Genomic DNA, 25,743 nt, shown 5'->3' with positions numbered 1-25,743 from the left:
TTAATGGCCAAATACTGTCTGGTTTTTGTTTTTTCCTTTCAATGAAGACCTAGTAGGCAACCAGGTGAGGGGAGTTATTTAGTAATTAGTGATCTTATTCATCAATCAAGAACAAGGGAGTAGCGAAAACCCATAGACACTCGGCCCTCCGTGGGGAAACAAGTAAGTCTATGGAAGGGGGTGAGACCCATGAGCCTCCTAGGTTTTGTATTGAAGTCAATGTACCCAGTGGAGGACAGAAGCTAGCTGTCTTCCGGCTATACCATGGTGCTACCCTACAGAGTGCTGCTGAGGCTACTGTAGACTATTTTTGCAAAACAGTGTGTTTTAATAAATTATTTGGTGATGTGAATATATTTAGTATAGTTCTATCTGAAAATGATAGCTTTTTTAATGTTTCACTGTTTTTATTTTTATGAAATTCACAGAGGATGGTCCTCACCTTGCTCCTCTAAGAAGCCTCCATTGATAGACAAACAAAACAAGGAGAGCAATTCAATTTATGTATATAAAGAATTAATATAGGGGAAACACTGACATGTATTAAGATAATTAAATGATTGCAGGGACATGTGGTGTGGGAGAGCCATTGTCTTTACACTGTACCACTCAGAGGGGGGTATATGATGTAGACATCCCCCACACTACCTCCTGGAGGTAGTGTGGGAGACATCTCTTATTAAAGAGAGGTTTGTATTCAGATCGTTCTCTTTACACTACCCAAGTATCTCTCCTGGACATAGTTTGTGTCTTCAAAAGTTATGTGGTGTAAAGAGGCCCTTAGCCTGTTGGACCTCTGGGTGTGAAAACTCTGGCATGGTGCTGAATTGTTGACCGCGGCCCTGTCCACGGACGTGGTGCTGAAGAGCTGACCGCAGAGGTGTTCATCCTCATGGTGCTGAAGCGTTGACCGCAGCGCTGTTAACATTTATGACGTTGAAAAACTGACGTGGCGCTGTTCACGGCCCTGGGTGCTGAATCAGCATCAATCTTTTTGCGTTCAGCGCTGACTACCGTGCAGGCTGCTTGATGTATAGCCCACTTGATGTATAGCCCACAGAATGTGCAAAACCCATACAAACCCATACAAGGAGTGACCAACAGGTGTCGCAAACGCTCTGATGAAAACATGATTGGATAAATCTGTCAATGGTCAGAAGGGATTCCGCATTGAATATTTAAAAAATGTTAGGTATAGAAATTGAATGATATGGCTCACAAAAGTATAATCCGTAGATGTCTGGTCTTATTTTCTCTTTTTGACTAGTTAAGAGGTTTATTTCTGTAAGTACATATAACGGCTAAATAGAACATAACTTAGCCTAATTGGCTAACTTATGGATATTTATTGATCAGTCCATCGATGGTAAAACATGTGATCACTGGCTTGTGATAGCCTAAATAAACTAGCCAATATTTGTGTTTTCTTAGTAGGCCTACAGTAAACAAGAACCCGAGATCCTGTATTTTATGATAATTAACCTTAACTGAACGCAATGTCCTTTCAGTTTTGCCCCACTATCAATCTCAAGACCCAAACAGTCATTTGACTGACGTTTCAATAGAAGTGTGCAGCAGATGAACATGCATAGAGGAGCATCAATGTGACAGTCAATGCAGAGTAGTAGTAGGCCAGGCTACAGTAAACAGACTGAGTAGGAGTGGGCATAATACTCCAGCAAGCAGCATAGGCTGGCTACAGGGAGAAGTGCAGGCGTCACTCGCCGCATGTGCCAGTCTGTGTGTGCTCGCAGACGGGGGAAAAGGTTGATTTATAGAAATAACACATGTTCAAATTAGCTCGCTTTTTCTGAACGCACGCGCGTTGGATGCTTCACTATATGGATACGATGAGAAGGAAAATAGTAATGTGGCTATAATAAATTAATAGCCTGCTCGTTTTTAGTGGGGGGTGATTTTAAGCAAGCAAAACAAGAGACCTGCCTAGTAATGGAGAACCAGGCTGCGGAGCTGCTACAGCAGCAGCAGAGCTACGAGGACGTTCGGAAAAGCGGGTATCTCCGCAAGCAGAAATCTATGCACCGGCGATTCTTCGTTTTGAGGGATGCCTCGGAACAGGGCCCTGCCCGACTAGAATATTATGAGAATGAGAAGAAATTCCAAAGCAAGTCACCTGTCCCGAAAAAAGCTCTGAATCTGGAGACTTGCTTCAACATCAACAAGCGGGCGGATTCCAAGAACAAGCACATGATAGTGATATATACCCGCGGGGAGAGCTTTGCCATTGCAGCTGACAGTGAGGAGGTCCAGAATGAATGGTACCAGGCCATGCTGGACCTTCAGTGGAAATGTAAGGCATAGTACAAGGGTTTACTATACATGCTCAATTCTCCCCTTGCGCGTTTCGTCTGCATGGGTCAATGTTGGTCTAGCCATCCTGGATTGACATCCATTTGACATTTACATCTGTAACGCGACATCATGTTAATGTATCCTTTATAGCCCATCACACGTGTCATGCTCTTTGTAGTATATATATATATATATATAGTACATTGAATACAGAATATTGCTATTGGTAATCAACATATAGGCCTATCCTATGAGCAGGTGCATAGCAGTTCAAATGGGGTGGTGGACCACTGCTGCATGCCCTCTGTCTCAGCAGTATAATAACCATAATAATAATGTTTTTCATCATTTTCATTTTCCTGCATGTTAGCCTATAACATTATTGCAAACGTGCATGAACCAGCATATGGAATATTTGTATTCTTATTCGCGACCAAATAGGCTGCAGGACGCCATCATTCATAGCGCATAGTCTAGGCTACTGCAGAGGATGCAGCCGAGTAGTCCGCTGTATGTTTTTATTTTTCTACACATAACTCTGCACTTCGTGCGCATAACCTACATTTCTGTGCTATGGCGTTGGCTGGCATGGGGGAGAGCCGCAGCATCTCCGTGTTTTCATTTGGAAACGGGTTTCTATTCGTTTCCGTAGTGTTTACAGTAGGTTGTTATGCTGTGACACTAACTCCCACTGCTATCGTTTCAGTAGTAATATGATATAAAAAATCATAATAATGATTGTAATAATGTGGCACATAATTTCCTCAACATTATTTTTGTCTTTATTGTAAGGGCGTAGTTATTGTATATTCTATTTATATAGGCATATGTAATTGGGTCATTCCACTAATTGGGTACCTTTTAAGTAGTGTAACTCGGTCCCAAAAACGTTTGATTTCACCTAATTTTAACATCGTCAAAGAGCACATGTTCAACTTAATAAGAAACACGTTTTTTCCATCTCAAGAGGTTAAATAAAAAAAAAGTGACTATAGTAAGTGCATATTAAGTGCCAAACAAATCAACAGGGTTGACTAACAGGGTTTACATGTCAATTGAAAACGCAAAAGGCACTCATTTCGTGGAACAACCCAATTTAAGATACAGTATAGAGAACAAGGCCATACTAACACATATGTTGGTTTCTTGAGTGGAGCATGAATGTTGTTAGATGAAACATATCTGGAGTTACAATGTGATTGTCAGTAATAACATTGTAATAACCTGTAATTAGAGTATTGACACCTTGTAGGTTATAAAGATTGATAATTTTCATGACTATAAACAGTCTTTATTGCACCAACCCAATAATGTTAAAGAAATGGTTTTGAAAAATATGCCTTATTCACACAATATTAAATGTCACTCCACCACATGCTCTTAACCATCATGCAGTGTTTTTGTTATATGATACTGTCTTCAAATATAGTTTTTTATGAATGCATTCATGCAACAACACCTGCCTGCATGAATAATGGGGCTAGTAATGTGTCTCTCACATGGACAGCGATTTTTAAGCCAGTTAGGGTGCGGTGTTCCTAAATGTGCTGTATGTGCTACAACTGACGTTCCTTCTGACCTTTGATAATATAGGAATATTGTATACAATATTTTGGTCTCCTGTCTGTCAACCGTCGTAATGTTCTGTCTCTCTGTGTTTGTCTCTCTCTGTCTCAACAATGTATATCTCTTTGCATAGTTTTTTGTCTTGCTGTGTATTGATATGTGTCTTTGTTGTGATTCTCTGCAGGTAAAAGCCCAGAGAACTGTGGCAGTGGTGGGGAGTGTGGACTCCCCTCTCCTCCAGGCCCAGCTTTTAAGGAGGTGTGGCAGGTCAAGGTGTGGCCTAAAGGGCTTGGCCAGGCCAGAAACCTAGTGGGCATCTACCGGCTGTGCCTGACCGACAAGACGGTCAACTTCGTCAAGCTCAACTCTGACATGGCCACTGTGGTCCTACAGCTGATGAATGTGCGTCGCTGCGGCCACTCTGAGAACTTCTTCTTCATCGAAGTGGGCCGCTCGGCTATGACGGGGCCTGGGGAGTTCTGGATGCAGGTGGAGGACTCGGTGGTGGCCCAGAACATGCACGAGACCCTGCTGGAGGCCATGAAGGCTCTGAGTGAGGAGTTCCGCCAGCGCAGTAAGTCCCAGTCTGTGGGAGCTACAGCTGGAGGTGGCACCGCCTCCAACCCCATCAGTGTCCCCACCCGCCGCCACCACCCCAACCTACCCCCCAGCCAGGTGGGCTTCGGCAGACGATCCCGGACCGAGACCCCTGGAGCAGGTGGGGCCAGCTGCACCAGCACTTCACCCACACCACGCAACGGGTTCCCCAGGGCGCGTACAGCCAGCATCGGGGGAAGGATGGAGGAGGGTGGAGGTGGAGCCAGGGGGGCATGGGCAAGTTCCAGTCCCAGCCTGAACGGATCCTGTTCCACTACACCCACCCTGAGACCCAAGCCCACCAGAGCTCCAACCCCAGCTAAGATCACTCTCAGCCTGGCCCGCTACAGCCCCAACCCAGCCCCCTCCCCAGCCCCAAGCCTCTCCTCCAGCTCTGGTCATGGCTCAGAGTGTGGACTAGTCGGAGGGGCAATGGGAAATGTAGCGATCTGCTCTTACTCCCGTGTCCCTCAAAGAGTCTCTGTGTCGGGCTCCCCTAGTGACTATGGCTCCTCAGACGAGTATGGCTCTAGCCCAGGAGAGCACTCCCTGCTTGTCCCCAGTCTGCCAGGAGGGTCCCATGGGGGGATGGGACACCATGCTCATGGAGAGAGCTCTTCCAGCTACATAGTGATGGGCCAGAGAGAGAGCCTCCCTGGGTCCAATCAGCGTCCTCAGGGCCGCAGGATGCTGCGACGCTCCTCCAGCAGGGAGTGTGAGGCAGAGCGCAGACTCCTCAGCAAGAGGGCCTCCCTGCCCCTGGCTGCCCACGAACGCCTGGCCCCTCATAGGAAAGAGGAAGAGGATGAGGACGAAGAGTATGCTGTCATGTCGCGGAGTATTAGCAGGGATGCCTTTGTGTCACAACGTGGATCAGGGGGCTCGGCAGCAGGGGGCTCGGCAGTGGCGGTCGTGGTTGGGGAGACCCGGGCGAGGGCTGATGGGGTCCGAGGAGAGGTGGGAGGAGGAGGGGCACCAGTGGACAGTGGCTACATGGCCATGTTACCCGGAGTGACGGCTTCTCCTGTTTCTCTCTCTCTGTCTGTGGCCGTGTCTGACGTCGGTGCCAAACCTGGGGCTGATGATGAGTACATGGCCATGACTCCCAACAATAGTGTGTCTCCCCCCCAGCACATCTGCCTGCCTATCTCAGAGGGCTACATGGTCATGTCCCCCAACAGCAGCTGCTCCCCAGACTTGCATGGAATGGCCATGTGGGGGAGCAGGGGCAGCATGGAGAGCCGAGCTGGCAGTGACTACATGAACATGTCTCCTATCAGCATCCGCTCAGCTTGCAGCACACCCCCCTCCCAACCTGAACAGAACCAGTTACAACCCAAGATGGTCTACTCCTACTTTTCTCTGCCACGATCCTACAAACACACACTCTCTACACGCTTCGAAGATGACTTAGATCAAGGGAAAAGGAAGGAGAGGGGTCATCACGACCATGACGGTCCTGGAAATCGAGGTGGACAAGTGGGCTACAGCAAGAGGGACACAGCCACAGTTGGCCCTACAGGAGGCTGTCAACTCTCCCTCTCCTCTTCCTCCTTCTCTTCCAGCTCAGCTAGCAGTGAGAGCCTGGATGATAGGCCCAAATCAGTGGCAACAGGGGGAGGGCTACAACTAACAAGAACAGGGCCAGGGTTCAGGAATGGCGGGTTCAGGAATGGGGGAGCACGCTCAAAGGACGGATCCTACCAGCAAAAACGTGCATCGCATGGCCCAGGGGGACAGCAGATAAAGCCTCGTCCCCTCAGTGTGTCTGCGGACATGTCTAAAGCTAACACTTTGCCAAGGGTTAAGGAGAATCTCCTTCCCACAGTGCCTCAGAGCCCTGGGGATTATGTCAGCATTGTGTTCAGGGGTGGTGACGTGGGGTGCAGGAGAGGAGACCAGTGGGGGCCAGAGCATGGACAGTCAGTGACCCATGGAACCCCAAGGCCACTGCACTGTCCAGCCCTCTGCCACAGTGGCTCCACCAACCTCCCCCGCAGCTTCTCTGTACCTCTGGCCACCCCCGCTGCCTTGGCTGCCTCTGCTGAGTACGTCAACATGGACTTGGGGATGGGGAACTCCCCTTGCCCATCCCCCCGGAGCTCTGTTAAATCACCTTTCAGCCTGCCCCCAGCCATCGCCCCGAAGCCCCGAGTTTTGACCCGTAGTAGGCCCTCTCCTAGGGCAGCAGAGGGCAATGTAGGTGGGCATTGGGCGGCAGTGCCAACAGACTTACCCACGTCATATACAGACTACACAGAGATGGCCTTCAGCATGGGTTCAGGGTCTAACCCTGCAGCGCCTGCCATGCACGCTGCCCAAAGATCATCAATGGAGCAGGAACCAGGCTTGGTCTTTCCCTCAGAAAAGTCCTATTCATCTCCTGCCCAGAACCAAAGCAGCAGGCTGGCCAGAGACAGGGTTGACAGGGGCGACCAACTGGGACGGAGACGCCACTGCTCTGAGACCTTCATCATGACTCCTCCCTCTCTCCCCTTCCACCTGTCCTCCTCAGGCTCCTTGTTCTTGGAGAGTGCCCAGGCAGCATCGCCTCATCGGCACGGAGGGCTAGAGGGGGGTTCACCGTGGGAGAATGCACAGGCAGCTATGTCTCAATGTGCCATTCCTGCTGCACCCGCAGCCCAGGCTTCATCCTCTGGGTCTGCTGTACAAGGCCTTAACTATATTGATCTGGACCTGGCCATTAAGGACAGCTCTCAGACTGGACTGGAGGGGGGAGCCACCGTCCCCCACAACGTCTTCACATCCGTCCACAGTGGGGCAGTTGGGGGAGGCATGACTGGTTTGGGGAACAACCCTGGCTATGCCAGTATTGATTTCTGCAAATCAGAGGAGTTGAGAGCACATCATCAGAGCAGCAGGAAAGATGGAAAAGGTAAAGGTACTAAACACCTGTTCTCTATCTGTTTTATCACCAAATGCGACAGAAATAGGTATGTTAGCTATCAAAAATATGATCAGTAGTAGAAATCTTTGTTATTCTGTGTGATGGAATACATTTCTGGCACACAATTGCTTCAGGGTTGAGGTGTTGGCTGGCCTCCTAAAATGACTGCTGCCTCCCTTGAGTTGAAAAATACATCTTATTTCACCATCAGAGTTTGCAAGGGTATTTACACATAGGGAAGCATGTACAGTTGAAGTCGGAAGTTTACATACACTTAGATTGGTGTCATTAAAACTCGTTTTTCAACCACTCCACAAATTTGTTGTTAACAAACTATAGTTTTGGCAAGTCGGTTAGGACATCTGCTTTGTGCATGACAAGTAATTTTTCCAACAATTGTTTACAGACAGATTATTTCACTTATCATTCACTGTATCACAATTCCAGTGAGTCAGACGTTTACATACACTAAGTAGATTGTGCAACTGAACATGGGGACAAAGATCGTACTTTTTGGAGAAATGTCCTCTGGTCTGATGAAACAAAAATAGAACTGTTTTGCCATAATGACCATCGTTATGTTTGGAGGAAAAAGGGGGAGGCTTGCAAGCCGAAGAACACCATCCCAACCGTGAAGCACAGGGGTGGCTGCATCATGTTGTGGGGGTGCTTTGCTGCAGGAGGGACTGGTGCACTTCACAAAATAGATGGCATCATGAGGTAGGGAAATTATGTGGATATATTGAAGCAACATCTCAAGACATCCGTCAGGAAGTTAAAGCTTGGTCGCAAATGGGTCTTCCAAATGGACAATGACCCCAAGCATACTTCCAAAGTTGTGGCAAAATGGCTTAAGGACAACAAAGTCAAGGTATTGGAGTGGCCATCACAAAGCCCTGACCTCAAACCTATAGAAAACTTGTGGGCAGAACTGAAAAAGCATGTGCGAGCATGAAGGCCTACAAACCTGACTCAGTTACACCAGCTTTGACAGGAGGAATGGGCCAAAATTCCTTCAACTTGTTGTGGGAAGGTTGTGGAAGGCTACCCGAAGCGTTTGACCCAAGTTAAACAATTTAAAGGCAATGCTACCCAATACTAATTGAGTGTATGTAAACTTCTGGCCCACTGGGAATGTGATGAAAAAAATAACAGCTGAAATAAATCATTCTCTCTACTATTATTCTGACATTTCACAATCTTAAAATAAAGTGGTGATCCTAACTGACCTAAGACAGGGAATTTTGACTAGGATTAAATGTCAGGAATTGTGAAAACTGAGTTTAAACGTATTTGGCTAAGGTGTGTGTAAACGTCCGACTTCAACTGTAAGGGGTACGGGACTATAACAAGTTTGGGAACCACTGGTCTCGACAACCTCTCAGAGATGGACAAAAAGGTGACAGGGTTTGTTTGAGGTCGTTTGAGAAGGGGTGTTGGTCACCCCTTCTCAAACGACCTCAAACAAACCCTGTCACCTTTTTGTCCATCTCTGAGAGGTTGTCGAGACCAGTGGTTCCCAAACTTTATATAGTCCCGTACCCCTTCAAACATTTAACCTCCAGCTGCATACCACCTCTAGCACTAGGGTCAGCGCATTCTCAAATTTAGTTTTTTGCTATCATTGTAAGCCTTCCACACACACACTATACGATACATTTATTTAACATAAGAATGAGTGTGAGTTTTTGTCACAACCCGGCTCGTGGGAAATGACAAAGAGCTCCTATAGGACCAGGGCGCAGATAATAACATAATAATAATCAATAATTTTGCTCTTTATTTAACCATCTTACATATTAGACCTTATTTGTTCATCGACAATTGTGAATAACTCACCACAGGTTAAAGAGAAGGGTGTGCTTGAAAGGATGCACATAACTCTGCAATGTTGGGTCGTATTGGAGAGAGTCTCCGTCTTATATCATTTTCCACACACAGTCTGTGCCTGTATTTAGTTGTCATGCTGGTGAGGGCCAAGAATCCACTCTCACATAGGTACGTGGTTGCAAAGGGCATCAGTGTCTTAACAGTGCGATTTGCCAAGGCAGGATACTCTGAGCGCAGCCCAATCCAGAAATCTGGCAGTGGCTTCTGTTTTAAATTCAATTTTCACAGAACCGCCTGTTGCAATTTCGATGAGGCTCTCTTGTTCAGATATCGGTAAGTGGACTGGAGGCAGGGCATGAAAGGGATAACGAATCCAGTTGTTTGTGTCATCCGTTTCGGGAAAGTACCTGCGTAATTGCGGACCCAAGTCACTCAGGTGCTTCGCTATGTCACATTTGACATTGTTCGTAAGCTTGAGTTCATTTGCACACAAAAAATCATACAGTGATGGAAAGACCTGTGAGTTGTCCTTGTTAATGCAGACAGAGAAGAGCTCCAACTTCTTAATCATAGCCTCAATTTTGTCCCGCACACTGAATATAGTTGCAGAGAGTCCCTGTAATCCTAGATTCAGATCATACAGGTGAGAAAAAAACACCCAGATAGGTCAGTCATGTGAGAAACTCGTCATCATGTCAGACATGTGAAAATGATGGTCAGTAAAGAAAACTTTAAGCTCATCTCTCAATTAAAAAAAAAACGGGTCAATACTTTGCCCCTTGATAACCAGCGCACTTCTGTATGTTGTAAAAGCATTACATTGTTGCTGCCCATATCATTGCATAGTGCAGAAAATACACGAGAATTCAGGGGCCTTTCTTTAACAAAGTTAACAATTTTCACTGTAGTGTCCAAAACATCTTTCAAGCTGTCAGGCATTCCCTTGGCAGCTAGAGCCTCTCGGTGGATGCTGCAGTACCCAAGTGGCGTCGGGAGCAACTGCTTGCAAACGTGTTACCACTATGTCTCCCTGTCATGGCTTTTGCACCATCAGTACAGATATCAACATGAGCAGCAGCTACGTTTGGCTACATACGGACCGTTAGTGTAACGGTTAATGTGATTGGATGTTAATTATTTGACTAGGCTACCTGTATATGACATTGTGTTGTTATTTCGCTGAACACTAGATGGTTTAATTTTATTTTTGGCAATGAAACGAGTCTACTCAGGTGAGAAAAAAACCTCAGCCAAATGTATAGCCCCGTTGGAAAATATAAATGGGCTGTTTGAAAATATGAAAAAAAGTGTGTGTATATATATATATATATATATATATATATATATATATTAATGTGAATCACATTTTTATTTGGCGTACCCCCGACGGTATTGCGTGTACCCCTGGGGGTGCGTGTACCCCTGGGGGTATGCATACCCCAGTTTGGGAATACCTGGTCTAGACAATTGATTGTGCTGGGTCATGAAAGCTAAAGTCTATCCCATTGATGTCTGGAGAAATAAGGGCTTTCATTGTACAAGGGTTACAATAGGATCTGAGTGGCACTCAATTACTATTTAGCATTATTAACATTAGTTGCCTTTTAACACAGCAGAGGTTGTCATTTGTAAACTAGGACTGTTTTAGTTTATACAACTTGATAAAGGCTGACCCTGGCCCCACCACTCCTGGATTACACAGGGATTAGATTGGGGAAGGGGAGACAAATACACACCAGGTTTACCTCCCCATTCATTCTAACCAAATCCAATGAAGGAATTCTTAATTCTGGAGAAACGCACACAAAAAAAGTTTAAGAGTTAATGTTTTGTTGTAACCCTTACACTCTTAGCTGTTTTTCACGAGGATTGCTTTTATAAAAGCTTTTGTTACTATTGTAAGGACACCATTTTCTATTACTGCTGGTGTAATTAATGAATACTTCTCAGGTCAAGGAGAGCCTTTGGGTGATGCACTGTAAGCCGTGTATAAAGAACTGAAGTGGAATACAGGTTAGGTTACATGATATCATCCTTTAGCATTCTTCAATCGGATGACTGAAGTTGAACCATAAACTATGACGTCTGGTGGTCAGCAGGCTGTACATTTTACCATGCCCTGACCAGTGTCAGTGGTCTTCATTACCTGTGGTAGAGATTGTTTGCTGTCAGTGTATGTCAAAGGATTACTCATGAGCCCTGTGTCAGCAGCATTTACACAGAGTGTTACAGAGCCTCGAGAAAGGAGCCACATATTTTGGGTTCTTTGATTTTGCTTACGTCAAAGGAAGTCTTATTCCCTTTGTTTCCTTAGTTATGCCAATGAAAGTGTTGTTGTTTTCACTCTGCTCCCCCCTCTCTTCTCCTCTCCTCCCTATTGCCCAGTTCTACTGAGCATATTCTCTCTTTTTAATTTCCTCCTTGTTGTGAAACCATTTCCTAAACCCCAAGGTGCTTATCCTTCAGTGTGTGATTGAACAGCCCAGTCAGCTCTTGTGTGGTAACAACAATCACCAGGCATAAAGTGGTTACTCCTCTTAGTGCAATGTTCAGTTTCTCACCCAGCCAGATACACTTGATTTATGGATCTTTGTTTTTGCCCTAGAGCGTTCAGCCATGTCTGATGTGTACATTGGCTTCCCGTCTGTGAGAAGTGTTGAGCTGCCTTCCAGGCTGAGATTTGTATAGCTGCCTGCCAGGCTCAGGGTTGTCTATAGAGAGTCTCTCGTAATCACAAGTGGGCGTTCAGAGAGTGAAGCCAATTGATTTGTCTACTGGTAATGAGCCATTTCAGATGGGTGGAGGTGGAGGGGTTAGGATTGTGGCCAGGTGTTTGTGTTGATGTGTGGGTGGCTTGTTGGCTTTAGGCTTTCACATGGCAAACGCTGTAGGATGTTTTGTGTGTGTGTGTGTTTGTGTGTGTGTTATATAGAAATGGAAGCCAGAGTGTATTTATATGATCCAATGACTGGAGAATTTAGGTTTATCAAAGGGAACAAAACTGCATTGCAATGGAGGATGATGCAAGAGGTGAGAGAGGTTTATGGATTAACATTGTCATCTGTCTCCACTCTGGTTGAAGGTATACATTCAAAGGCCAGTTTATTAGGTACACCCATCTAGAACCTGGTCAGACGCCCCTTTGCCCACAGAACATCCTGAATTCTTCAGGGCATTGGTCTCATGTGGCTCAGTTGGTAGAGCATGGTGTTTGCAACGCCAGGGTTGTGGGTTCGATTCCCACGGGGGACCAGTACGGAAAAAGAAAATGTATGAAATGTATGCATTCACTACTGTAAGTCGCTCTGGATAAGAGCGTCTGCTAAATGACTAAAATGTAAATGTAAATGTTGGTCCATGCTAACTAGATTGCATCATGCAGTTGCTGAAGATTAGATGGTGGTGGCCTCCCGAGAGGCGCAACGGTTTAAGGCATTGCATTGCATTGCTTGAGGCGTCACTACAACCCCGGGTTCAATCCCAGGCTGTGTCACAGCCGGCTGTGACCGGGAGACCCATGAGGCAGCGCACAATTGGCCCAGTGTCAGGGGAGGGTTTGGCCGGCCGGGATTCCCTTGTCCCATCGCGCTCTAGCGACTCCTTGTGGTTGGTCGGGCGCTTGCCAGCAGACTTCAGTCACCAGCTAGATGGTTTTTCCTCTGACACATTGGTGCGGCTGGCTTCCAGGTTAAGTGAGCAGTATGTCAAGAAGCAGTGCGGTTTGGCAGAGTCATGTTTCGGAGGACTCATGACTCTTGATCTTCGCCTCGCCCGAGTCCGTAGGGGAGTTGCAGCGATGGGACAAGACTGTAAAATACCAGTTGGATATCACAAAAAAGGGGTAAAAAGTACACAAAAAAATGTATTTAAAAAAATTTAATAGATGGTGGTATATTTATGCTGTGAACAGCCCGTTCCATCTCATCCCAAAGATGCTCTATTGTGTTGAGGTCTGGGGACTGTGCAGGCTGCTTAAGTAAACTAAATTCGCTGTCATATTCCAGGCAATGTTTTTCCACTCCTCAATTGTCCAGTCTTGGTGATTGCATGTCCACTGGAGCTGCTTCTTCTTGTTTTTAGCTGATAAGAGTGGAACCCGGTGTGGTCGTCTGCTGCAATAGCCCATCCATCACAAGGAAAGGAAAAGGGGGATACCTAGTCAGTTGTACGACTGAAGGATCAATGAGTTGTGCATTCCAAGATGCCTTTCTGCACACCATTGTTGTACTGTGCTGTTAGTTGTCTGTTTGTGACTCGCCTGTTATGCTCGATTCTTGCCATTCTCCTTCGACCTCTCATGAACGAGCTGTTTTCGCTCACAGGACTGCTGCAGACTGGATGTTTTTTGTTTGTTGCACCATTCTCTGTAAACCTTAGACACTGTCTTGCATGAAAAGCACAGGAGGGTGGCTGTTTCTGAGAAACTAGATCGACAATCATACCACACTCAAAGTCACTTAGGTCACTCGTTTTGCCTATTTTAACGTTCAATCAAACAGTAACTGAATGCTTCAATGCCTATCTGCCTACTTTATATAGCAAGCCACGGCCACGTGACTCACTGTCTATAGGAGAAATACATTTTCGTGAACAGGGTGGTGTACCAATAAACTGGCCTGTGAGTGTAAATAGTGAGGGATGAATGTTTTTAGTTAGTTGTGGATGTTGAAATATTGAGTTTTTATGGGAACAGAATGCAGATTCTTTGTTAACCGACAAAATATGAGCGAGAGAATGGAGCTGAGAACTCTTGAGAAGGGAGGTACAGAGAAAGAAGAAGGCCTTGTTCCAGCTCTTTACGACAGTGCTTGTGTTGAGAGTTCCAGCACTGTCTAAGGTCACTATACAAACAGTAATGTAACAGTGGAGGAGGCAGATGGGGCTGTTGAGCAGAACAGAACAGAACCACTCCAACTTGAGGTTGATTCATCAGGTCTTTTGTATTTTTTATTTATTTATTTATTTCACCTTTATTTAACCAGGTAGGCTAGTTGAGAACAAGTTCTCGTTTGCAACTGCGACCTGACCAAGATAAAGCATAGCAATTCGACACATACAACAACACAGAGTTACACATGGAATAAACAAAACATACAGTCAATAATACAGTAGAACAAAACAAAACAAAAAGTCTATATGCAGTGAGTGCAAATGAGGTAAGTTAAGGCAATAAATAGGCCATGGTGGCGAAGTAATTACAATATAGCAATTAAACACTGGAATGGTAGATGTGCAGAAGATGAATGTGCAAGTAGAGATACTGGTGTGCAAAGGAGCAAGATAAATAAATAAATACAGTATGGGGATGAGGTAGGTAGATGGGCTGTTTACAGATGGGCTATGTACAGGTGCAGTGATCTGTGAGCTGCTCTGACAGCTGGTGCTTAGTGAGTTAGTGAGGGTTAGTTAGTGAGTTAGTGAGGGAGATATGAGTCTCCAGCTTCAGAGATTTTTGCAGTTCGTTCCAGTCATTGGCAGCAGAGAACTGGAAGGAAAGACGACCAAAGGAGGAATTGGCTTTGGGGGTGACCAGTGAGATATACCTGCTGGAGCGCGTGCTATGAGTGGGTGCTGCTATGGTGACCAGTGAGCTGAGATAAGGCGGGGCTTTACCTAGCAGAGACTTGTAGATAACATGTAGCCAGTTGGTTTGGCGACGAGTATGAAGCGAGGGCCAACCAACGAGAGCGTACAGGTTGCAATGGTGGGTAGTGTATGGGGCTTTGGTGACGAAACGGATGGCACAGTGATAGACTGCATCCAGTTTGTTGAGTAGAGTGTTGGAGGCTATTTTATAGATGACATCACCGAAGTTGAGGATTGGTAGGATGGTCAGTTTTACGAGGGTATGTTTGGCAGCATGAGTGAAGGATGCTTTGTTGCGATGTAGGAAGCCGATTCTAGATTTAATTTTGGATTGGAGATGCTTAATGTGAGTCTGGAAGGAGAGTTTACAGTCTAACCAGACACCCAGGTATTTGTAGTTGTCCACATATTCTAAGTCAGAGCCGTCCAGAGTAGTGATGCTGGACGGGCGAGCAGGTGCGGGCAGCGATCGATTGAATAGCATGCATTTAGTTTTACTTGCGTTTAAGAGCAGTTGGAGGCCACGGAAGGAGAGTTGTATGGCATTGAAGCTCGTCTGGAGGTTAGTTAACACAGTGTCCAAAGAGGGGCCATAAGTATACAGAATGGTGTCGTCTGCGTAGAGGTGGATCAGAGAATCACCAGCAGCAAGAGCAACATCATTGATGTATACAGAGAAGAGAGTCGGCCCGAGAATGGAACCCTTGGGCACACCCATAGAGACTGCCAGAGGTCTGGACAACAGGCCCTCCGATTTGACACACTGAACTCTATCAGAGAAGTAGTTGGTAAACCAGGCGAGGCAATCATTTGAGAAACCAAGGCTGTCGAGTCTGCCAATAAGAATGTGGTGATTGACAGAGTCGAAAGCCTTGGCCAGGTCGATGAATACGGCTGCACAGTAATGTCTCTTATCGATGGCGGTTATGATGATGTTTAGGACCTTGAGCGTGGCTGAGGTGCACCCATGACCAGCTCTGAAACCAGATTGCATAGCGGAGAAGGTACGGTGGGATTCGAAATGGTCGGTAATTTGTTTGTTAACTTGGCTTTCGAAAACCTTAGAAAGACAGGGTAGGATAGATATAGGTCTGTAGCAGTTTGGGTCTAGAGTGTCACCCCCTTTGAAGAGGGGGATGACCGTGGCAGCTTTCCAATCTTTGGGAATCTCAGACGATACGAAAGAGAGGTTGAACAGGCTAGTAATATGCAACAATTTCGGCAGATAATTTCGGCAGATAATTTTAGAAAGAGAGGGTCCAGATTGTCTAGCCCGGCTGATTTGTATGGGTCCAGATTTTGCATCTCTTTCAAAACATCAGCTATCTGTATTTGGGTGAAGGAGAAATGGTGGGGGCTTTGGCGGGTTGCTGTGGAGGGTGCCGGGCAGTTGACCGGGGTAGGGGTAGCCAGGTGGAAAGCATGGCCAGCCGTAGAGAAATGCTTATTGAAATTCTCAATTATAGTGGATTTGTCGGTGGTAACAGTGTTCCCTAGCCTCAGAGCAGTGGGCAGCTGGGAGGAGGTGCTCTTATTCTCCATGGACTTTACAGTGTCCCAGAACTGTATGTGCTTCCTGTGATGTAGAAGAGTAGTGGGGGACCGTAGGCTACTCATGGTGGTGGAGGCCCAATGCCATGCTTATAAACCTCTTTGAAAACTGTTTCTTCAGACTTGACAAAAAAATTATATTCCAAAAAATTCAGGATTATTTGATTTGACCACATTATAAGGAGTCCGCTGTTTTTTGTTGGCTCATATTTAGTGTAGCAGGAGTGGAATGTGTTGTGTTGTTGTTGCCACGACTGAAGCAATGCCCAAGAATGCAAAGCGCCCCTTGTTTTGTGATTGGGCTTAGTGTTTACTCCCCTTTGCCGTCTTTGGATCCACTGCTTCCTTGTCCCCAAGCTGGTTGTTCTCAAGCAGAACCCTGATATCCTTCTGTTCTACTCTCCAGTGATGCTCAGGACCATCTGTGGTGTATTGGAAACCTTATTATTCAGAATAACCAATCATATTCATTCCAAAGAGGGTTATGGTTTTAATTAACTAATAGTAATTGGGTTACTGCCCTCCAAAGATTGTGATTGGCTAATGAGAGGCAAGGGAGGGGGTCACCTGGGAAGGCAGTAGGGTTATTAGTAGGGCTGAAGCAGCAAAGAGTGATGGCTTGCTGTGTTAACTGTGTGAGTGTGAAATAAACGTATTCCGTTGTTTTACAATTAGCAAAGTCTTGGAGTCATCAGTAAAGAACCCAGCATCTAAGATGCAACGCCATCCACTCAAACACTTCCATGTGAGTTCATTAATCACAATGGTCCTATGAATTCTCTTTTCTCCTTGAATTTTCTGTTGTACTTCATGCAGTTTGTGTGTCAATTAAAACGGCATTGTTTAAGTGATACACTCAGAGATGCAATGTTATTTTAGCTTTCATAACCCATGTTTTTGTAAGGCTGAAAACAAGACAAAAATATAATTATTTGATGCAGCTTTCAAACATGTCACATAATGAAATGGGTGGGGGGAAGGGAGAGGGAGGAGGATTCAGTCTAGCTCACTCTCAAACAGACTGAATAGGAGACAGAGGAGTCTCCCAGTGGCATTGTTAATGACCTGTGTACAGACAGCGAGGAAAACAAAAAACAAAATCTATCGATTGACATTACAGTTATGTACGCGTGTGAGACAGATAGAGACAAAGAAAGAGATCTCCTTCTTTCGGGCGTCTCAACCATTTTCCCATTAGGCTTCTGAGGTGATTGTAAATCCTACATCCTAGACCTCTCCTTGACGGTACTGTTATGACCTATATTTATTCTTCCTTTCTTTCAGAATGTTAATGATACGTCTTCATGTGGACATTACTCCTGGGATTGAGCAGCACTGTCCAACACTCCTCCTTTCTAACCATGGTGGGGTTGGTGGGCAACAGGATGTTTCTCACTGGAAGAGGAGTAACAGAGGTGAAGATAGACCCATCAAATCATCATTAACTATTTGTCATCCTATCCAGTTGTTGCTATCCAATACTAATGTGTGCCAAAAAACTGCTGGTTATAACCAACACGACATGGTTATTTGAGGTAGAAAAATCTAGCCAATCAAGAGTGATTACAGCAACTCCAACCAACAACAAGGATTTAATGATACTTTGTTTCTTTTTCCTAAACATAAACTTCATGGAAATGGTTATAAAAATGTGAAATAGTATAAAGGTACATACAGAAAAAAATATAGTAAACATATGTTAATGAAAGCTACAAAAATATAGAAATATATATATTATACTTTTTAAAAAGTGCCTAATTTTTTGAGTGTAGCCATTTTTACACAGGGAATCTTGAACTGATCTGTTAGAAGGGAAAATATGTTTGTCTTGAATATAATTTTGTTAAGAATATTGTGAATACTGTATGTTGAAAATGACAGAAAATGTAATATAAAGTTATATAGTAAGAATAATCAAACTGCCTTACCATGTTTGTGAAAGTGCTAAAAGAATAGCCTCTATTTGCTTTATGCTGTGCCTCATGCTTCAGTCACAATGAAGGCTCTCGTTCCCTCACTTTCCTGCCTGAACCCTACCAGCTGGATCTCAGCCAAAAACCAATGCTGCATAAAGACAACCACAACACACACACACACACACACACACACACACACACACACACACACACACACACACACACACACACACACACACACACACACACTAGTCCTACATGTGGTCCAGCTGAGTAGATGAGGTTGATAGTCACATTTACTGCTGAGATACTTGTGTTTGCCAGAACATTATTACACTAACAGGCTGAGAATGGGATTGGATGTCTTATCAATATGATTAAAGATTCCTGTACGGCATGTGTGTGTGCATGCAAGAGCAAGAGCATGATTAGAGTGGAGATGGTGGATATCAATTAATTATGATATTTCCAGACCACATTATGGCTTCCCACAGCCTGTCAATTACCAACAGGGTAACTTTTATTTATTTCATAATAATATTCATCCTTTAATCACTTGCTTGTTAAAGGGGCAATCTGCTGTTGCTACATCCATTTTTGGACTTATAAATTGATGATATGTGCCCACTGATTCTTTAAGAATTTAACTTAGAAATGCCTCATGAGCTTCGTTCCTCTGTCGTACCCCATTAGAACCCCAAATATAAGCTTGTTTTACTCCAACGTTTGTAAACAAAGTAAATGTAAGTAAACAAAACATGGTTAATACAATAATTTTGATATCATGGATGGCCAGTCCTTGCATCCATAGCTCTATCTGTGAATTTGAGAGTGGTTACATTTCTCCAGCCCCATCCCTCAGTTTTTTTTAATTACTGAAACAGGGAAAACTCTTTGTTTCACCTGCTAAATGCTGCTTTAAGGTTCCCTCCCTCTATATAACCTTCAGAAAATGATGATCATATCACACACACGTCCCATGTAACCTAGTCCCAGATCTGTTGGTGCTTTCTTTCCAACTCCAAATGACCATAGGAGCTGGCACGATAGTACAAACAGATCAGGCACCAGGCTACGTCTTCTGTGTATCCGAAAAGACACTCAAGTGCCTGTGTTCTTTGGTGTCCTCACATTCTACCGGTTACCCTCACTCATCCTCACTAGGTCCCCATTCCCTTATATTTCCCTACCCCTCCTGTACCAGTTAGATTCTCTTGCAGAAAAACTATTGGTATTTTTGATGTGGTTGTTCAGTTTTATGAAATCACTTTAGTGATTTGAACTTAGCCCCCCCATTTCTGCCAGTGTCTTGTGCTTTAATGCAGAGAAATTTAGTGCCAAAATCCTGTATTACATAGACCAATGGATTACTCATACTTCACTATGGTAGACTTATGCTGTTGTTGCTCTTAAGTTCGTTTCAACATACAGGCTAATGGCATTGCTTAATGTGACTTTTATAATATGCCTTTCTTTCTTCTTCCCTTAAAATTATTCTTCTTAATTGGGGATTTTCATTAGTGAGTTTCTCTTACCTCATAATCATGTCTAAAGACTCTGAACAGACGTAACAGTTGGTCTTAAGCCCCCCAGGGCTGTCTGAGAAGGGTTCAGGATCACACCTTAACTTCCCCAGGGCTGTCTGAGAAGGGTTCAGGATCACACCTTAACGTCCCCAGGGCTGTCTGAGAAGGGTTCAGGATCACACCTTAACTTCCCCAGGGCTGTCTGAGAAGGGTTCAGGATCACACCTTAACTTCCCCAGGGCTGTCTGAGAAGGGTTCAGGATCACACCTTAACTTCCCCAGGGCTGTCTGAGAAGGGTTCAGGATCACACCTTAACGTCCCCAGGGCTGTCTGAGAAGGGTTCAGGATCACACCTTAACTTCCCCAGGGCTGTCTGAGAAGGGTTCAGGATCACACCTTGACTTCCCCAGGGCTGTCTGAGAAGGGTTCAGGATCACACCTTAACTTCCCCAGGGCTGTCTGAGAAGGGTTCAGGATCACACCTTAACTTCCCCAGGGCTGTCTGAGAAGGGTTCAGGATCACACCTTAACTTCCCCAGGGCTGTCTGAGAAGGGTTCAGGATCACACCTTAACTTCCCCAGGGCTGTCTGAGAAGGGTTCAGGATCACACCTTAACTTCCCCAGGGCTGTCTGAGAAGGGTTCAGGATCACACCTTAACTTCCCCAGGGCTGTCTGAGAAGGGTTCAGGATCACACCTTAACTTCCCCAGGGCTGTCTGAGAAGGGTTCAGGATCACACCTTAACTTCCCCAGGGCTGTCTGAGAAGGGTTCAGGATCACACCTTAACTTCCCCAGGGCTGTCTGAGAAGGGTTCAGGATCACACCTTAACTTCCCCAGGGCTGTCTGAGAAGGGTTCAGGATCACACCTTAACTTCCCCAGGGCTGTCTGAGAAGGGTTCAGGATCACACCTTAACTTCCCCAGGGCTGTCTGAGAAGGGTTCAGGATCACACCTTAACTTCCCCAGGGCTGTCTGAGAAGGGTTCAGGATCACACCTTAACTTCCCCAGGGCTGTCTGAGAAGGGTTCAGGATCACACCTTAACTTCCCCAGGGCTGTCTGAGAAGGGTTCAGGATCACACCTTAACTTCCCCAGGGCTGTCTGAGAAGGGTTCAGGATCACACCTTAACTTCCCCAGGGCTGTCTGAGAAGGGTTCAGGATCACACCTTAACTTCCCCAGGGCTGTCTGAGAAGGGTTCAGGATCACACCTTAACTTCCCCAGGGCTGTCTGAGAAGGGTTCAGGATCACACCTTAACTTCCCCAGGGCTGTCTGAGAAGGGTTCAGGATCACACCTTAACTTCCCCAGGGCTGTCTGAGAAGGGTTCAGGATCACACCTTAACTTCCCCAGGGCTGTCTGAGAAGGGTTCAGGATCACACCTTAACTTCCCCAGGGCTGTCTGAGAAGGGTTCAGGATCACACCTTAACTTCCCCAGGGCTGTCTGAGAAGGGTTCAGGATCACACCTTAACTTCCCCAGGGCTGTCTGAGAAGGGTTCAGGATCACACCTTAACTTCCCCAGGGCTGTCTGAGAAGGGTTCAGGATCACACCTTAACTTCCCCAGGGCTGTCTGAGAAGGGTTCAGGATCACACCTTAACTTCCCCAGGGCTGTCTGAGAAGGGTTCAGGATCACACCTTAACTTCCCCAGGGCTGTCTGAGAAGGGTTCAGGATCACACCTTAACTTCCCCAGGGCTGTCTGAGAAGGGTTCAGGATCACACCTTAACTTCCCCAGGGCTGTCTGAGAAGGGTTCAGGATCACACCTTAACTTCCCCAGGGCTGTCTGAGAAGGGTTCAGGATCACACCTTAACTTCCCCAGGGCTGTCTGAGAAGGGTTCAGGATCACACCTTAACTTCCCCAGGGCTGTCTGAGAAGGGTTCAGGATCACACCTTAACTTCCCCAGGGCTGTCTGAGAAGGGTTCAGGATCACACCTTAACTTCCCCAGGGCTGTCTGAGAAGGGTTCAGGATCACACCTTAACTTCCCCACATGTTGCTTCACTTAACCACCGTAGCTATGGAAAAGTCCAATCAAGAGCGTTGTATTTTACTGGGTATCGTTTTACCTGGGTATCGTTTTAATGCCTTATTATTTTCTATATTAACTTTCACATGATACAACAGCTGTATAAAGGCGCTTTGCATTCTAGAATAAACAGAATTCTGTCAAGTCTGAATATTCTTTGTTTGGTGAACTGCAGAGATGTGTTCTCTGTGGCTGTAGTGTGTTCAGCATAACGCGGTACAAAGTATATATATACTGAGACCCCTCACCATATCAAAATACATGCCAATAGTTGTGGGAAAAGGGTATGATATGTACAATCATGGTAATAATTCCTATTACCAAGGAGAGAGCTGTATACCTATTTCAATGCTATTAATAATACAATGACTGACAATGATGTATAATGTATTGTAAAGAGGAGAAGGAGCAGGATCTATGGGTATGTACAGTATTCTGTGTATAAGGGAGTAGGCTTCAGGGGAGGGATATGGGCATGGGGTTCATGAAAATGTTATGGAAAAGATTTCTGTTCAAAACAGAATAATTCTGATGAGTCTTGCCTGTGGTGTAAACAATGTCACTTTGTTTCTTGGAAAAACTGAGAAATGAAATAGAAAGAACAAACTGTATTGTGTGTCGTGTCTGTTTCCTAGATCAATGACAATGTTATTCAGATCGAATTCATTAGAGCCACTAAAGTGGTGCAACGTGTCAACAAACAAACCAGCCAGTCTAGACTGTAATAAGCCATCAGTGAGCCGGCTGAAATAAGGATAAGCCTGGGGGACAGAGGGGTGCTGGTTGGCTGTACGTGTGTATTATGCTAGTCTTCCTGAACACAGACAGTCACAGTCATCCCTACTGTATGCAACTTCATGACATCAGAGACTTCTGAATCCTCACAACATACACACTGGTTGGTAAGGACTGTGTAAGGGCTGGGATGCACATATACACAGCTTTAGTCTATTTTTTATTTGCTAAATGTTTTACTTTTTAACTCTGCATTGCTGGGAAAAAGGGCTCGTAAGTAAGCATTTCACAGTAAAGTCTATACCTGTTGTATTCGGCGCATGTGACAAATAAAATTAGATATGATTCGATTTTTATTTATTCCCAAACCTACAGGATAATAACACTTTATCTGAGTGGAAATTGAAATGTGATTAAGCATCAGATATAAACAGTGAGGAGATTACCTATTAATCATAAACACAGGACTTTGACACGTCTGGTTACTTTAAAATTGAACAAAGAGTGAAATAATATTTTTTTTCTTGTGAACACAGATTGTAGGCCTATTATGGACGAAGTTATCCAATAGGAAAAACAAGACCAGGAGATATACAGTATATATAATATAACTCATGTTGCTGTTTCAGCTCTGAGGCCTTTCTCAATACCAATCACAAAGTGAAAATGACAAAGTTTGTTACGGATAAACTAACTTGACTCAATGTCTCAACATTACAGTTATATTTCTGCATAGACCCAAAGCATCTGGTTTTGGATTAAAATAAACATGTTCATTAGTTTGCAATGAGACGTGTTGGGATGTAAAACTCTGATGTTGCTGCCACATTCTGTGGTGCTTCAGCCATCATTTGAATGGTGATGAGAAGCCTAGCAAGCTTTTAGTTTTATCCACAGGTCAGTGATTTCTTCTGCATGTAGAGAAAACATGTGTGTAGGCATGTTTTATTCATGGTTTCTTGTCAACAGTATTTTTGCCTCGTTTGCAGACTTTATTGAATCTTCATGAATACATATAGCGCCATCTAGCGTACACTGACACAAGCAGTTACCTGCAATGCACGGTAGATTGAAGACATATAACTACCCAAAGCAGGACATTTTATATTTGGACAATTTTTTAAAACTTTTCTTTAAAATTCAAGGAAAATCTGATATCCTCCCTGAATGGAATGCGTTGGATCTCATTGATTTCCAGTTACATGTTGTGGAGAGGCCTTCCTCTCACACACCCACCCCTGACTATTCCTTTCATCCAGGTTCATTGAGGGCTGAGATCCCCAGTCAGGAGGCCACATTCAGCCGCATATTCAGCATCCTCCTGAGGAGGATCAAACAAAGGTTATAAAGGAACTTATTAGGAAACATTTTCTTAAAAGGCCTAGTGCAGTCAAAAACATGATTTGTATATACACTGCTCCAAAATATAAAGGGAACACTAAAATAACACATCCTAGATCTGAATGAATGAAATAATCTTATTAAATACTTTTTTCTTTACATAGTTGAATGTGCTGACAACAAAATCACACAAAAATAATCAATGGAAATCCAATTTATCAACCCATGGAGGTCTGGATTTGGAGTCACACTCAAAATTAAAGTGGAAAACCACACTACAGGCTGATCCAACTTTGATGTAATGTCCTTAAAACAAGTCAAAATGAGGCTTAGTAGTGTGTGTGGCCTCCATGTGCCTGTATGACCTCCCTACAATGCCTGGGCATGCTCCTGATGAGGTGGCGGATGGTCTCCTGAGGGATCTCCTCCCAGACCTGGACTAAAGCATCCGCCAACTCCTGGACAGTCTGTGGTGCAACGTGGCGTTGGTGGATGGAGCGAGACATGATGTCCCAATTGCTCAATTGGATTCAGGTCTGGGGAACGGGCGGGCCAGTCCATAGCATCAATGCCTTCCTCTTGCAGGAACTGCTGACACACTCCAGCCACATGAGGTCTAGCATTGTCTTGCATTAGGAGGAACCCAGGGCCAACCGCACCAGCATATGGTCTCACAAGGGGTCTGAGGATCTCATCTCGGTACCTAATGGCTCCCTCTGGCGAGCACATGGAGGGCTGTGCGGCCCCCCAAAGAAATGCCACCCCACACCATGACTGACCCACCGCCAAACCGGTCATGCTGGAGGATGTTGCAGGCAGCAGAACGTTCTCCACGGCGTCTCCAGACTCTGTCACGTCTGTCACATGTGCTCAGTGTGAACTTGCTTTCATCTGTGAAGAGCACAGGGCGCCAGTGGCGAATTTGCCAATCTTGGTGTTCTCTGGCAAATGCCAAACATCCTGCACGGTGTTGGGCTGTAAGCACAACCCCCACCTGTGCACGTCGGGCCCTCATACCACCCTCATGGAGTCTGTTTCTGACCGTTTGAGCAGACACATGCACATTTGTGGCCTGCTGGAGGTCATTTTGCAGGGCTCTGGCAGTGCTCTTCCTGCTCCTCCTTGCACAAAGGCGGAGGTAGCGGTCCTGTTGCTGGGTTGTTGCCCTCCTACGGCCTCCTCCATGTCTCCTGATGTACTGGCCTGTCTCCTGGTAGCGCCTCCATGCTCTGGACACTACGCTGACAGACACAGCAAACCTTCTTGCCACAGCTCGCATTGATGTGCCATCCTGGATGAGCTGCACTATCTGAGCCACTTGTGTGGGTTGTAGACTCCGTCTCATGCTACCACTAGAGTGAAAGCACCGCCAGCATTCAAAAGTGACCAAAACATCAGCCAGGAAGCATAGGAACTGAGAAGTGGTCTGTGGTCACCACCTGCAGAACCACTCCTTTATTGGGGGTGTCTTGCTAATTGCCTATAATTTCCACCTGTTGTCTATTCCATTTGCACAACAGCATGTGAAATTTATTGTCAATCAGTGTTGCTTCCTAAGTGGACAGTTTGATTTCACAGAAGTGGGATTGACTTGGAGTTACATTGTGTTGTTTAAGTGTTCCCTTTATTTTTTTGAGCAGTGTATATTTCCACACTATGAGGTTGGAATAATACTGTGAAAACATAAAATTATGATAATTCCCTTTTAGTGTAAAAGCTGTTTGAAAAGACCGACTGAAATTTCAGCCTGTTTTGGTGGAATGGAGTTTGGCCTGCCTGGTGACAACACCAGGCAGTACATTTGTAATAGACCAATAAAAAAGAGAGTTCCAAATC

General features: G+C 45.2%; 1 protein-coding gene across 2 annotated transcripts; it reads left to right on the top strand.

Annotated features, from left to right (window-relative positions):
- Window positions 1-1,602: 1,602 nt before the first annotated feature.
- Window positions 1,603-22,442, top strand: LOC115148954 (insulin receptor substrate 1-B). 2 transcript variants are annotated; one of them, XM_029691309.1, is made up of 3 exons: window positions 1,603-2,311; window positions 4,064-7,372; window positions 17,636-22,442. In XM_029691309.1, exons 1-3 carry the CDS (start codon window positions 1,951-1,953, stop codon window positions 17,641-17,643), a joined length of 3,678 nt encoding a protein of 1,225 aa, XP_029547169.1. In that variant the 5' UTR covers window positions 1,603-1,950; the 3' UTR covers window positions 17,644-22,442. The 2 variants fall into 2 exon arrangements, with proteins under 2 accessions (XP_029547169.1, XP_029547168.1); XM_029691308.1 differs by having other exon boundaries at window positions 4,064-7,378.
- The last annotated feature ends 3,301 nt before the right edge of the window (window positions 22,443-25,743 follow it).

This window comes from Salmo trutta, chromosome 15 (assembly GCF_901001165.1).
Source record: "Salmo trutta chromosome 15, fSalTru1.1, whole genome shotgun sequence".
In the NCBI taxonomy this organism is placed as follows: domain Eukaryota; kingdom Metazoa; phylum Chordata; class Actinopteri; order Salmoniformes; family Salmonidae; genus Salmo; species Salmo trutta.
Note: the sequence above shows the minus strand (reverse complement) of the source record. Positions and strands in the feature narration are given on the sequence as shown.

Coding starts and splice junctions, on each gene's coding strand:
- LOC115148954 (XM_029691308.1), top strand. CDS start 1,951: ATGGAGAACCAGGCTGCGGAGCTGCTACAGCAGCAGCAGAGCTACGAG. Junction 2,312..4,063: donor GCTGGACCTTCAGTGGAAAT/GTAAGGCATAGT, acceptor GATTCTCTGCAG/GTAAAAGCCCAGAGAACTGT.